The sequence below is a fragment of the Sapajus apella genome, unplaced genomic scaffold, assembly GCF_009761245.1.
Source record: "Sapajus apella isolate SASKATOON/1434 unplaced genomic scaffold, GSC_monkey_1.0 scaffold53, whole genome shotgun sequence".
Lineage (NCBI taxonomy): Eukaryota > Metazoa > Chordata > Mammalia > Primates > Cebidae > Sapajus > Sapajus apella.
Genome location: NW_022436993.1, coordinates 5,276,097 through 5,291,736, shown reverse-complemented (window position 1 = coordinate 5,291,736; position 15,640 = coordinate 5,276,097). Strand labels below are relative to the sequence as shown.

Genomic DNA, 15,640 nt, shown 5'->3' with positions numbered 1-15,640 from the left:
GTGGCTCATGCCTATGATCCCAGCACTTTGGGAGGCTGAGGTGGGTGCATCACCTGATATCAGGAGTTCGAGACCAGCCTGGACAACATGGCGAAACACTGTCTCTACTAAAAATACAAAAATTAGCCAGGCATGGTGGCACTCAAGTGTAATCCCAGGTACTCAGGAGGCTGAGGCCAGAGAGTCATTTGAATCTGGGAGGTGGAGGTTGCAGTGAGCTGAGATCACATAATTGCACTCCAGCCTGGGTGACAGAGCAAGACCCTGTCTCAAAAAAAAGTAAACATCTGGGGCAGAAAAGGGGCATAATTACAGACATTTTAAAATTAATAGGAGAATACAAAGAACAAGTTTATTTCAATGTATTTGAAAACCTAGATCAAATGGATTGTTTAAAAAAAAGTCACTGCAATTGACTCAATAAAACATAGAACAGCTATTAAAGTAATTTGTATTAGAAAATCTCTCCCACCTTCACAAAGGACACTAGATCCAGTTTGACAGATTTTTCACACCATCAAAGAAGAGATACCTATTTTATACTAACTTTAATTGTCTGAAAAAAGAGGTAGAAGAAGCTAATCCTTCCTACTGAGTTGAGTATAGCCTTTATATCCAAACTAGATGATGATAATTTAGGAAAAAATTATAGACCAAACTCAGAAAGCAAATTATAAATAAATTACCAGAAAATTAAAATTATCTATGAACACAAAAGTTAAGAAATATAATTCAACATGAGAAAATTTGTTAACATATTTCAACATTAACAATCAAAGGAGAAAGATCACAATAATTAGCTTAATAGGTAAATGGGAAAACCAGGTATAACTTAGCCATCAATTTGTCATAAAAACTTTTAGCACCTGCTATGGAAGAGGACTTTAGTGACTTGAGAAAAATAGCTATGACAGACTTACAATATAGCATCAAACTTCACAGTAACACTTTGGAAATTATCCTCTTAGAGACAGAAACCAGAAAAGGGTGCCACTGACTGCTCTGTGGCAATACTGGAAATCCTAGCCAGTGCGTTAAGAAAGGAAACAAATAAAAAAGAAGTACATATGAGAGACAAGTCTTGAGTCTCACTGGAAAGAAAGAGGTGGAGGGGAAGTCAGGCGAAAGGAGAGAAGTTTACCAGAAGTTGGCAGAGGGAGTGCAAAGAAATAGAGAATGCACAAGGCAATTGAGCAGAGCTGTCCCCCAGCCCCACCACCAACTCCCAGGCCTCCCAAGTTCTAGTCTCTGGTCTCCGCCACCAGTTAAATTCTCTCTAGGTGTCTCCATTTAAAATGGTGAATTACTCCTTCGATGAAGATCTGGAAGAGCTGTGTCCCGTATGCGGAGATAAAGTGTCTGGGAACCATTATGGGCTCCTCACCCGTGAAAGCTGCAAGGGATTTTTTAAGTGAACAGTTCAAAATAATAAAAGGTACACATGGATAGAAAACCAGAACTACCAAGTTGACAAAACACAGAGAAAGCACTGTCCTTACTGTTATTTTCAAAATGTCTAAGTGTTGGAATGAAGCTAGAAGCTGTAAGGGCCGACCAAATGCGTGGAGGAAGGAGTGAGTTTGGGCCAATGTCTAAGACAGACAGGGCCCTGAAGCAACAGAAAAAAGCCCTCATCTGATCCAATGGACTTTAGCTAGAAGCCGTGTCTCAGACGATCCAAGCTATTACCTCTGACCTGACCATTTCCTCTGCAATTCAAAACATCCATTCTGCCTCCAAAGGCCTACCTGTGAATCATGCTGTCTTGCCTCCTACAGACTAGACAGAACTTCCTTTGTAACATCCCCCATTAGCATGACAATGCCCCCTCACGGCAGCCTGCAAGGTTACCAAACATATGGCCACTTTCCTAGCTGGGCCATCAAGTCTGAGTACCAGACCCCTATACCAGCTCACCCTAGTCCATAATGGGCTATTCATATATGGATAGTTACCAGACAAGCTCTCCAGCAAGCATCCCACATCTGATACTGGAAGTCTTGAAGTGTGAGCCAGATGAGCCTCAAGTCCAGGCTAAAATCATGGCCTATTTGTAGCAAGAGCAGGCTAACCAAAGCAAGCATGAGTATCCTTGGGCTTATGTGCAAAATGGCAGATCAAACTCGTTCTCCGTTGTTGAGTGGGCCAGGAGTAGTATCTCCTTCAGAGAACTTAAGGTTGATAACCAAATGAAGCTGCTTCAGAACTGCTGGAGTGAGCTCTTAATCCTCGACCGCATTTACTGACAAGTGGTACATGGAAAGGAAGGACCCATCTTCTTCTATGATAGCATCACAAGCTGGGGCCACCCTCAACAACCTCATGAGTCATGCACAGGAGTTAGTGGCAAAACTTCGTTCTCTCCAGTTTGATCAACGAGAGTTTGTATGTCTGAAATTCTTGGTGCTCTTTAGTTTAGATGTCAAAAACCTTGAAAACTTCCAGCTGGTAGAAGATGTCCGGGAACAAGTCAACGCGGCCCTGCTGGACAACACAACGTGCAACTACCCGCAACAGACAGAAATTTGGACAGCTACTTCTTGGACTACCTGAAATCTGGGCCATCAGCCTGCAGGCCGAAGAATACCTCTACTACAAGCACTGAATGGGGATGTGCCCTGTAATAGCCTTCTCACTGAAATGTTGCATGTAAAAAGAGCGTAAGTTAGTTACAACCTCTAGGAGCTCTGCTTTCAAAACAAAAAGACACTGGGGGGAGTGGAAGGGGAAGAAGAACAGGAAGAAAAAAGTACTCTGAACTGCTCCAAGCAACATTAATTAAAAACTTGGTTTAAAGACACTGGATTTAAAAAGGCATAATAATCAAATACTTAACAGCAAATAAATGACGTAGCAGGGTATTTGTATTGCAAGCTGTGAATCAAAGGCTTCACATCCCCAGAGGATTCCATATAAAAGACACTGAAATGGAGTGGATTGAACTCACAGGTGGATACCAACACGGTCAGAATAAAAATGGACAGAACAATTCTTGTATATTTAAACTGATCTCTGCTATGAGGAAACTTAGGAACTAATCTTATTAACTAGGCTTATACAGAAGGGGATTTGAGCTTACAGGATTCCTCCACGGTAAAGCTGAACTGAAACAATTCTCAAGAATGTGTCAGCTGAGCCTACAATAGCCCCTCCCTCTTCCTCTGAAGGCCCCAGCACTTCTGCCCTGTGGTCGCCGAATCTGTACTAAGGACCTGTGTTCAGCCACACCCAGTAGTAGCTCCACCAAATCATGAACAGCCTAATGTTGAATGCCTGTGTCTTAGACCTGCAAACAGCTAATAAGAAATTCTATTAATATGTTAGCTTGCCATTTTAAATATGTTCTGAGGTTTGTTCTGCTATGTGTTCATGATGTTAAGAAAATGCAGGCAGTATCCCTCTTCTATCTTACATAAGTGTTAATTAATATTAAGGGAAATGACTACAAACTTTTAAAGCAAGTACTCCACAGCTAAAGCAACGTGGACCTTATTTCTGCTACTGTTGCTGAAATGCGGCTTTGCCATTGTTGGATTTCATAAAAAAATTTTGGCAGGAAATCTTGTTAGGATACATCAGTCTTTTTCATCCTCCAGGTTTGTAGTTCATTTAAAAATAAAACATTAAACATATTTGGCTAGGATGTCAAATAGTCACAGTTCTAAGTAGTTGGAAACAACATTGATGCATGTTAATCTATGCAAAGAGAAAGAAAAGGATGAGGTGATGTATTGACTCAAGGTTTATTCTTCCTGCAAGTGAACATCCTCAAAACTTGGGAAGGAAATGGTGATTTTTACATATGGTTGGAAAGATATTAAAGTAATTCAAATCTTCCCCAAAGGGGAAAGGAAGAGAGCGATACTGACCTTTCTAAGTCATAGACCAAAGTCTGTTGTAGAACAAGCATTGGAGGACAAAGAATCACAAATTCTCCAAACGACTATTATCAGTATTATTAATATACGATGTCACAGGCATGAAAGTCTTGCCTTATTTCACAATTCTAAAAGGTAGCTGTGCAGATGTGGATCAACATTTGTTTAAAATAAAGTATTAATACTTTAAAGTCAAATAAAATATAGGGTTTACATTCTTTAGGTCCTGAGGGGCAGGAGGATCTGTGATATAACAAAATAGCAAAAACAGTTATTTCCTTAATGTTATTTTTCTGATTGGTAATTATTTTTAACAGTACTTAATTATTCTATGTCATGAGACACTAAAATCAAAAACGGGAATCTCATTTAGACTTTAATTTTTTTGAGATTATTGGCGGCACAATCACTTGTAGAAACTGTAAAAAATAAAAGTATCTCCTAGTCTTTTAATTTTTTCATAAATGTTTCTGGCTTTTGAGAATGTATTTACATTGTATATCATAGTTTTAACTGTAGACAATTATGATGCTAAATTATTGTTTATTGGTTTCACCTTTGTATAAGATATAGCCAAGACTGAAGAAACCAAATATATGTGTTTACTGAAGCATGTCTTCAATTTGGTAGAACTTAGTTCACGGACATAGAAGAGTCTTAATGAATTAAAATCATTCGCTTGATTAAGTGTCTGTAAATCTTCATAATTCCTACTGTAGTTTATTTAATATCTATTGTAAATTATGTGACTTGTAGCTTCCTCTGTTTTTCAAGTAAACAACAAGGTGGAATCTTACCTGGTTTTCCTTTCCAAGCATTACAAGTTGTATATCAAAGATATTAGTTATTATGTCTGTCTATATAATGAGGATTATTTTACTACTTTTATTAATCACCTCTAACTACTCGTCCACATGAAGGGTACACATTAGCTAAGCTGGGCTTCGACTTATGCACAGTATCAGCCCCCTGTATTATCTTCATGGCTCAAAGGACAAGGCAACATCACCGATCAGAGCTCATACCCAAAGCATTACAGAGAACAGCGGCATCATCGCCTGCCCCAGCTGAAAAACAACTTGGCTAGAAGACACATGGAGAGGAATGGTATTGTCAACAGTTGATGAAACAGTTCCATCATGCACGTGTAATGTGGGTGGAGACAATTATGAGATTTGACTATAACTATTTGGAGGGTCTTTAACATTGCCAAAAAATCAAGTATGTTGATTTTTATTTTATATTTTATTTTAAGAGGCAGGATCTTGATCTCACATGTTGCCCAGGCTGGCCTTGAACTCTTGGGCTCGAGCATTCCTCCCGTCTCAGCCTTCCCAATAGCTGGGTCTACAGGTGCATGCCAGCACACCTGGCTACATTGACTCTTAAAATCTGTGTTTTCTTATTTTAAAGATACAGTACTCCCTACTGAAAACTGAACCTAAAAAATGTCACATATTGGCATGTTGTTAACCTAGTAGATCAAATCATGAGAATGGTTAGAAAGATCGGCAACACAGAGGGTGACATCCACAGTGCTGGTCACACCAATGACAGGAGCTGATAAGCTAAAATGCATCACAGCCAGTGTCCGTTCACCTAAGGTTGACAAGTAAAGCTTCTCTAATGTTGATTGTTAGCTGATTTGTAACCTGACATTTACTTGGCAACTGCCTTATCAATTACAGGACTTATTGGTAAAAGCAGACTCAGATGTAGAGGTTTTTGGCTTAACTTGGTTTATTATAGTTGGTCTATGTTTGTAAACAGACAATTTGTAATGTCTGAATATTTGTATCACAGATCTGCAGCTACCTTGGACTTGAATCCATGCAATGTTTAGAGTGTGAAGTCAGTTACTTGATGTTTTCTTATGGTATCAATGAAATACATATTGTCATGTCAGTTCTTGCCAGGAATTTCTCAACAAAACTGAATTTTTTTTCAGTATTTCAATAAATGTTCATATGCCCAGCCTTAATGAAATACATATTGTCATGTCAGTTCTTGCCAGGAATTTCTCAACAAAATTGAATTTTTTTTCAGTATTTCAATAAATGTTCATATGCCCAGCCTTATACTTTTTAAAAGTTAAAAAAAAGACATCTTTCCAATTTTAGATGATGTGATTGTCCAAATATAAAAAAGAGACTTTTCAGACAAGCTGTAAGACTCATAGGCTTCAGCAAGTGTGTTAAACATAAGATCAAAAGCGTAAAAGCAGTCAACAGTAATAGACACTTAGAATGATCATAGAAAAATGATTCCTTTCATAATAGCAACAAAAAGTATAATTTACTTATATCTATAAGTGACTCAGGAATAAATCCAATAAAAGACATGTACAACTTTCATGAAGATAGCGTAAAACATAATTTTAAAAGATACAGGAGGCTCCAAATCAATGGCAAGTTGTAAAGTATTCACAGCTGAAAGGATTCAATATCATAAAAATGTTAATTCTCCCAAATTATTCTTTATATCAAAATACCAACAGATGGAACTTGAGTAGAAAATAGTAGAAAAGAGAAGTAGGTAAACTGCACAGAATGAAAAGCCTAGGAAAAGCTCCTACTGACACAGAAGTTTGGCATATGTCAGAGGTAGCATTACAAATGGGGAGGGGGCAAGAAAGGGAGGATAAATGGCAATATGATAATTGGCTATTCTATTGGAACAAAAAAGACTCCAAACTACATCCTCTACAAAAATTAATTCTGGTGCTTTAAAAGGCTTAAGTATGAAAGTCAAATTGGTAATATTTTTAGAAGACAATGTGGGATTGTCTCTATAAACTTAAGAGTAGGAAATTTTTTCTAGGAAAGGTAGTAAAAGAACAATTCATAAATTAAAATATTAAAAATATTAATACATAAAAACTTTTTAAAAATTTGATTCAACTAGACATCAAAAGCAAGGTTAAAAGAGACGCCATAGACAGGAAGAAGATATTTGTGAAGAGTGAAACTAACAAAGAGATAATGTGCAGAATATATAGATTCTAATAACAGAAAAGTCATCTACGTCTAGCACCAAGCAATTCATAGAATAGGAACTAAAATGGTCAATAAACATATAAAAATTATTCTTATTAGTTATCAGGAAAATTCAAATAAAAGAATTAAATGCAATTTCACACCCATTAAATCAGCAAAAATTAAAAACATGGCAACTCCAAATGTTAGCAGGAAAATAGAACAGTACAAACTCATAACCTACTGATATATGTGTAAATTAGTGTCACCATTTACTACCATAATCTGACACTATCTAGTAAAATTACTAGAACTTAGTTCCTCTTCTCAGTATTTAGTGAACCTCTTGTACATGTACACTATGAGAAATAGCAGCTATTTCTGAATCTAACAAATTGAAAATCTTCTGAAATTTCCATCAACAGCAGAATGGATATACTGCAGAATATTCATATTATACGATGGAATATACTATACAGCAGGTAAAATAAATGAACTCAAGCTACTTATAGCAAAATACTGTAAATAAATTTCAGAAACATTTATAGGTAAAAATTAAGGAGACATACATTCCACCATCATGTATATAATGCTTGAAAACATGCCAAATGATGTTGTAAATTGTTTGTACATGTGTATGTATGAGTGTGTGTGTGTGTGTGTAGTGATATAAAATATATATGATTGACAAACTCTAAAATGAAGGCAGTGGTTACCTCCGGGGAGGGAAGATGGGAATTATATCAACTTAAGCCTCACTGTCTTATGTTTATGACTCAAGCATGCCAAAGCCTAATAGAGCCATGTGGTGTTCAACATATAATTCTCAGTATTCCCTGAATATCTGAAATATTTCGTAATAAAAAATTTCTACATTAACTATGTCTATAAATAAAGTTATTTCATTGTTTTTTGATCAACTCTAGCTTACATTTGTGTAGAATTTAATAATTGCTTCTTGTAACATACTTTTTTCCCATGTGATTTATTTGAAGATGGGGAACTTTGATTAAAGAAGTTGAACAAGTCAGGAATGTGATAAGCTAAAGACTGAAACCCAGTGACATTCGTAAACACCAACACTTACTAAATACCGCTCTTCTGATCTCAGTTTATTCCCTAGATTTCCAAACTGGGAGTTCCTGGAGTTGAAAGGAATATTAATATGGTACCTTTCATATACAAAGATGTCATGGCAAATTCAGTTAAGGGTACGCTCGATAAGCCCATGGATTTGCATGAATCCATGTATAATACCCTGTAACATTTTGCCAGCAGACCTGTTCCTAAATTAAAAAGTTGATACCCACTCGTCTCTGCACTAATTAAATCCTTTCTCAATATTTTGTTACTACCATAATGGGTTATGTGGTTTATAATGCCTCTTAAATGACCACAATATCAGTCTGCAACTAGGCAGCAAGCTTTGGGATGAAATTATTGTCACAGGGTAGAAATCCCAACTGAACTAACAACACACACCAGAAACATTCTTGTCTCCTGCCTTAGAGAGCGTTAAGCCCCAGGTGTGGGTGCAATAAGAAATGTGTTTAGTGGTGTTTATTAAATGACATATTGTTTATGTATGCTTAAAAACATCACTAGACTGAGGCTGGGTGTGGTGGCTCACACCTATAATCCCAGCACTTTGGGAGGCTGAGGCAGGTGGATCACAAGATCAGGATTGAGACCATCCTGGGTAACATGGTGAAACCCAGTTTCTACTAAAAATACAAAACATTAGCCAGGTGTGGTAGCACGTGCCTGTAGTCCCACCTACTTGGGAGGCTAAGGCAGGTGAATCACTTGAACCCAGGAGGCGGAGGTTGCAGTGAGCTAAGATCACACCACTGCACTCCAGCCCAGGTGACAGAGTGAGACTCTGTCTCAAAAAACAAAAATACGCTAGACTGAAATAAGACAGTCCATCAAATTAATAAGGGACATTTTAATATGTATTAGTCTAACCTTTTTCCTACTAAATTTTTATGATCTTGCAAATTCAAATAATTACCCACCTATTTACCTCAAAGATTAACACTGTATTTTCAAAGCATATGGGTCACCTTCCCTTATCATTTTTAACATTTTTCAATAGCAATCTGACCTAAAGACAGAGCCTAAGTTAGAGAGGGAGCCTCTTATTGTTGTCATCACTTCTCTAATCCAGTTGGTCATCCTAACCATTTTCTATACCACTGGGAATTCACTGTATTTGGAAAAAAAAAATTGAGACAGGCTGCCGATCTTCCAGGTTTTTGTTTGTTTTGAGACAGGGTCTTTGTTGCCCAGGCTGGAGTGCAGTGGCGTGATCGTGGCTCACTGCAGCCTCCACCTCCCTGGGAGCAGGTGATCTTCCCACCTCAGCCTCCCTAGTAGCTGGGACTACAGGTGCATGTCACCACACCAGGCTAATTGTTTTATTTTTTGTAGAAATGGGGGTTCTCCATGTTGCTAACGTGGGTCTCAAACTCCTGAGCTCAACAGATCCACCTGCCTCGGCCTCCCAAAGTATCGGGATTACAGGTGTGAGCCACCACTCCCGGCCCCAGGTTTTAATTTATCATCTAATATGCCAAATTATATGCCTCAAGTATTAATAGAAAACATCTCTAAATTAATGTATAAAAAGCAAGGGAAATTCCTAAGGAAAGGTAGTTGAGAATTAGCTCAAATCTCAAAGAAAAAGATGCCATATATGACCTAGAAATATAAAATTTGAATAATAGGTAACTGACAGCAATAAGGGAAGTAGTAGAAAAGTTGGTGGCAGTGACACTAACATTTACAGACCCCTTAGTACACTGTATTTAGTAAATCAGTTTAGTCCTGGTACTTAATTCACAATTCACTAATTAACTCCTTCTAACATATTTATGGCCATCAATTATATGTGAAATATATTGTTTGGATATACATTGGTATATTATAAAATATGCATTTGAAAAATGAATCTGGAAACCTTACCAAATTATATCAATTATAGCTGACAGTTTAGAAACAATATACAAAACAATGCTAACACTTATGCCTGAAACTTCATTTTCTCTCTTATCTAACTTCCAATTTCTTAGGTGATTTCAAAATTTCTTTTTGTGTTTAAAGCAACAGGGGCAACTGAACTTCACTGTCAAGGAATATTTATTTCTATAAATCAGTACAAAATATACTTATTAAAAATACTTTTTGGGCCCAAAGCTTCAAAGGGTAAAAAGAAAGATTTTAAATTATATCTAATATATTATGATTGTTCTGTTCTTTAAAACCCCTTTCAAATCACCCCCTGGATGTTTCTTCCCTAGAAGCCTCAGAGAATTAACAACACAATGTAATCTGGGTTTAAATTTGGGTTTCTCCTGTGGTTCAGATACTGATGTTTGAGCTTTCCTTTCCTGACAGGCCACTTAAAGAGTCACTGTTACTTTGAGGTTTTATCTATAAGATTCGTGTCTTTTGGGCTCATTAAGAACATTTCCAAAGATTGCAATGTCAACAGCACCTAATTACTGGACTGTGAGAAAGGTCTTCTTGAGTACATAAAATCTGTGGCAGTGCACAGTACACAATGGGCAGCTCAGATCCCAAATTTTATCACAAGTAAGTAGCAAACAAATTAATAATGTTACCTGTGCTCTCTTTGGATAATTACTACTGCATAAAAACTGCTTTGAAATGTTGCAGATAGCATTGTACCTCATTTTTCTATCCCCTTAGAGAAACAAGGATTTATTTGTCTCTTAACCTTTCTATGGTGCATGCACCATTCCACTTTCTTGTCCTGTTTAGAATTTTTAGAACTTGCAATGTAACAAAAAGTTGTTTTCAATCTGCCTAGGAAGGACATATCACCTTATATAACATTGTTTTAAACTATATTTTGTATCATCACCCTTTTAAAATATATACTGTATGTTTTGATATTATTGCTAGATTTTATTTTTTCACTTATGCCTGGTAGAAAATCATCTATTAAAGAAGCAAAGGAGGCTGGGCACAGTGGCTCATGCCTCTGTGTATCCTCATGGATACTCCTGGGCTCAAGGTATCAGCTTGCGCAACATAGTGAGACCCTGTCTTTACAGAAAATAAAGCGATTAGCTTGATGCGGTGGTGTGTGCCTGTAGTTCCAGCTACTCAGGAGGCTGAGGCAGGAGGATCACTTGGGCCCAGGAGTTTGAGACTGCAGTGAGCTATGACTGGACCACTGCACTCCAGCCTGGATGACAGAGCAATACCCCATCTCAAGAAAAAAAAAAAGCAGTAAAGGAGAGATTAGCTGTTTTAATTTATTAGCCTGCTGTTTAGGGAATCATGGTTCTCACGGATGAATTAAAATGTAGATTTGCAAGGTTTTAGCTTGGGATTGTACTATGAACAGCTGAGGAGGACAGGTAGAGAGAGGGATTAGCTAGGCATGTCACATATATGATCTCACCTCATCCTCATAACAAACCTGTGAGGTGGGGTTGCCAAGTCTGTTTTATACAGCAGGGAGCACTGAGATGAAGGTACCAGTGAGTAATTAGTCACTTGAGCTTGGGAGCAGTCTGTCAGCCTCAAAGCCCATGCACTCTCTGTTATAACATGGATTTTCCCACGGTGTTTTGTTGAAAATAGGGTATTTTCCACGTTGTCATGCATGATTCTTGGGGCAGGTGAAAATAACTGAGTGGGGATTAGCACGAACCCTTAGCCCACACTGGATTTGAATCCAGCTCTTCCACTTATTTGCAATATAAACCTAGCAGTTTACAAATCTCTCTGTATTCCATGGTCTTATCTCGAAAACAGGGGAAAGCAAGAGTACCTACCTCTAAGGGTTTTTGGGAACATTAAAGTAAAAATGTGAAAAGCATTTAGAATATTATCTATGTCCACTGAATGCTTGCTATACATAATTTTGCAAAGTATTTTGTGGTGTGAAAGTACAGCCTAAGACGCTCCATCTTTGATGCCAACACCGAGGATTCTGTAACAGAGAGGATACTATTCCATAGGATATTTTACATATTACTGTTATTATTCTATTTATGTATTTAATAATGGAATGTATTACAACAGTAACTTTAAAGAGTTTGGCTTGGGATCTCTTACCAAATAGGTTATAGTAACCCCTTATGTTTTATGTACCTGTATTAGTCCATTCTCACACTGCTATAAAGAACTACCTGAGACTGGCTAATTTATGAAGAAAAGAGGTTTAACGGACTCACAGTTTCACAGACCTAACAGGAAGCATGGCTAGGAGGCTTCAGGAAACTTAAAATCATGACGGGAGGGGAAATAAACATGTCTTATGGTGGCAGTGGCGGAGCAGGAGGGAGGGAGAGAGGGGGAGAGAGAGAGAGAGAGAGAGGGAAAGTGCCACACGCTTTTAAACCATCAGGTCTCGTGAGAACTCACTCACTATCATGAGAACAGCAAGGGGAAAAACAGCCCGCATAATCCAATCACCTCCCACCAGGCCCCTTCTCCAATTCAACATGAGATTTGGGCGAGGACATAAATCCAAATCATATCAATATGTAATACCTCTGTAATAGGTATTTGTGAATTAGTGCTTGAAAGCATTAATAATGTATTAAACTTTTTCCTGGGGTCTGAAGAGGGTACTCAACCTTGTAAAGTACTTTGGGAGCTTGGAATATCTTTTTTAGTGAAGATTAACAATAATCTTGGCTAATTTGATCCTTTGATTAGCAATAATTGCACCTCAGATAAACCTTATTGGCTACAATACTGCCACTGTGCAAAGATATTTTGGCCCTTTAAATGTCCAACATGAAAGCCATCTGCAAGGCATTCTCACTAAAAATCGTGCTTTTTAAAGAGAAGGTTCATTTACTCCCCAAGTTAAAAAATTAGTAATTCAGCTTTCTTGCTAACATTCATGTAGTTGTTTTTTATTCAGTAAAAATAAAAAAATTATTTCTAGTAAATTTTGGATTAACTTGAACCAATTAATAAGAAACTTTTGTTAACTGGATTATTTCCCAACACTATCTTGAGAGGGAAGAACATTGCATGTCAGAGCTGTATCTGAGATTGAATAGGAGGAAACTTCAGGGTGTGACCACAGGCATCTGCTGTGAGCATTTTATCTTACACCTCCTCTGCAGGGCTGATTAATATTCAGAATGATGAGCCTTACAGCACACCGTAAAATTATGGATCATAAGGCACATTTATATTCAATTTTATTAGTAAGGCAAAAAAGAGAGCTAATAAATTTTAAGAGGATTTTCAGTAGACAGAGTGGCAATAACTCTACATTTTGCATTTTCAGGAATTGGAAAAGGGAGCGACAGTGTTTGCTTCAGCAGGGCTGCCTTATGTGTCATGTGGCCATCAACATTTGTGTTACTTCAAATGGACCTTTGCAAAGTGGTTTATTTGGCTAGGGAAAGTCAATTTTCAATGAAAAATCCTCAACTGAATTTTTAGGGAATAGAATTCTATGGTTAATTAAACTTCCTAATTAAAATTGCAGGCCTTAAGTGAATGAATACAGAAGCAGAAAACCAAATATTGCGTGTTCTTACTTATAAGAGCTAAACATTGGGTACGCAGGGACATAAAGATGGGAATAACAGACACCAGGTCTGGAAAAGGAGGGCGGGAGGAAGGCGAGGGTTGAAAAACCGCCTATGCCATACTATTTTCACTAATTTGGTGATGAGTTCCCTGAAAGCCCAAACCTCAGCCTCCTGCGATATTGCTACACAGTAAATCTGCACATGTACCCCTGGAATCTAAAGTTAAAAAAATAAATTTCAAGGCAACTAAATTCATTAATCCACATGTTTACAATAAAATGTGAATATATTATGATGCTTTAGAAATAATTTCAGCCCGGGCAACATGGCAAAACTCCATCTTTAAAAAATACCAACCAATCAACCAACCAAACGAAAATCAGCTGGGCATGGTGGTAGGCACCTATGGTCGCAGCTACTCAGGAGGCTGAAACAGTCAGGTTGCCCAGGCTGGCCTAGAGCTCCTGGACTCAAGTATCCCAAGCGCTGGGACTGCAGGTGTGAGGTGTAAGTAGGCCCAGCCTACTTTTCTTTTAATTATTAAGTTGGAAAAAAATAAGATTTTAACAGGAGCTTCAGGTTTGTTGGAAGTTTAATTTAAAAAAAGAAATGAGGCCAGGCGCAGTGGCTCAAGCCTGTAATCCCAGCACTTTGGGAGGCTGAGGCAGGTGGATCATGAGGTCAAGAGATCGAGACCATCCTGGCCAACGTGGTGAAACCCCATCTCTACTAAAAATACAAAAAAAGTTAGCTACACATGACGGTGTGCACCTGTAGTCCCAGCTACCCAGGAGGCTGAGGCAGGAGAATTGCTTGAACCCAGGAGGCGGAGGCTGTAGTGAGCCGAGATCGCACCACTGCACTCCAGCCTGGTGCCTGGCGACAGATGGAGACTCTGTCTTGAAAAAAAAAGAAAAAAAAGAAATGAGATTCTAATGAAGGCAGTTTCTGGTTTTGAAGTATAACTAATTTTTTTTTTTTTTTAATTTAAACACAGTTTCACTCTGTCGCCCAGGATGGAGTACAGCAGCATGATCTTGGCTCATTGCAGCCTTGACCTCATCGGCTCAGCCTCCTGAGTAGCTGAGGCTACAGTTGCATGCCACCATGCCTGGCTAATTTTGTTTTTGGAGAGGTAGAGTCTTCTATGTTGCCTAGGCTGATCTCAAACTCCTGGTTTCAAGTGATCTTCCCTCAGCCTCCCCAAGTGCTAAGATTATAGGTATGAGCTATTGTACCTGGCCTAGATTGATTTTCAATTAGCAGTGATCAGTAGTCAGAAGTATATATTAGTATTCTTTTATTCAGTTTATCTGTGCAATCATTTTATAAATTGGCTGAAAAAGTCATGCATTCACCCAGAATACCAAATACCTCAGGGTAAAAAAGAAAAGCAAAATTAATCTAGACTAAGTAGCCATTCTGGTGTGAACCTCTTTTCCAACAATGAAGATTCTTACCTTTTGGTGAAAGTTGAGGGAATGCCTGATCACTGGCTACATCTGAATGCTTACTGTCTATCTGTAAGTGAACCAAACATTCCATTACTTAAGTTAAATAATATCAACTCAGTAAATATTTAATAGAGAAAAATAGGCTACTTACTGAAGATATTCCATGACTTGAAGAGGCTGTACCTGTCAGGGTTGTTTTAGACTGCACAAATAAGGGTTTTACTTTCTGAAAGACACAAAAGATATGTACTGTGATATCAGGAGGAAATGTTAACCAAATCGAATGGATTTTAATGTTCTCCAGCCTTTAGTTGACCAAGATATGAAAACTATGCTTGTCACTTATTTGTTCAAATATGGCTGGGAAAATCATTTTCTTTATTCCAACAGGATGGAGACTCCTTCTTCAGGCCACTTTGAAAGAAAATTTAAGAAAACTCTTCCTTAGTATCTCTCCTGACTCTATTTCCTTTTGATTGCCCCTAAAATTGAAACTTGCAACTGGTTGGAAGCCACAAGATTGTCCCTACCACCTCCTAGCTACTAAATGCTACAGCAATGGTGTCCTGATTCCCAAGTTAAAGAAGACAGTTTCCTGAAATCAGTTAAGGGAAACAGTTACCTGAAATTAAAGGAAGCACATACTTCTAAAAATGATCTATTATGAGATCTACATGGAAATCTCCTTAAGCCTTTTGGCTGGCACAATGGAGTATAAGAATATATGAATTCATGGAAATGTAGACAGAAGACTCTGGAAATGAACAGGCTGAGATGAAATGCCAAGGACTTTGGAT

The 15,640-nt window shown here is 37.9% G+C and overlaps 1 protein-coding gene and 2 pseudogenes across 2 annotated transcripts in view; 1 reads left to right on the top strand and 2 right to left on the bottom strand.

Moving 5' to 3' along the window:
- Positions 1 to 15,640, bottom strand: part of CUNH10orf67 (chromosome unknown C10orf67 homolog) — a 118,559-nt gene that overhangs the window by 13,273 nt on the left and 89,646 nt on the right. For both annotated transcript variants that reach the window (XM_032243877.1, XM_032243876.1), the window contains 2 exons: positions 14,995 to 15,069; positions 14,850 to 14,910 (listed from right to left, as the gene is read on the bottom strand). In XM_032243877.1, coding sequence (XP_032099768.1) covers positions 14,850 to 14,910; positions 14,995 to 15,069 — 136 coding nt within the window. The remainder of the gene's footprint in view (positions 1 to 14,849; positions 14,911 to 14,994; positions 15,070 to 15,640) is intronic.
- LOC116527097 lies at positions 1,275 to 2,664 on the top strand (annotated as a pseudogene).
- Positions 12,501 to 12,610, bottom strand: LOC116527262 (annotated as a pseudogene).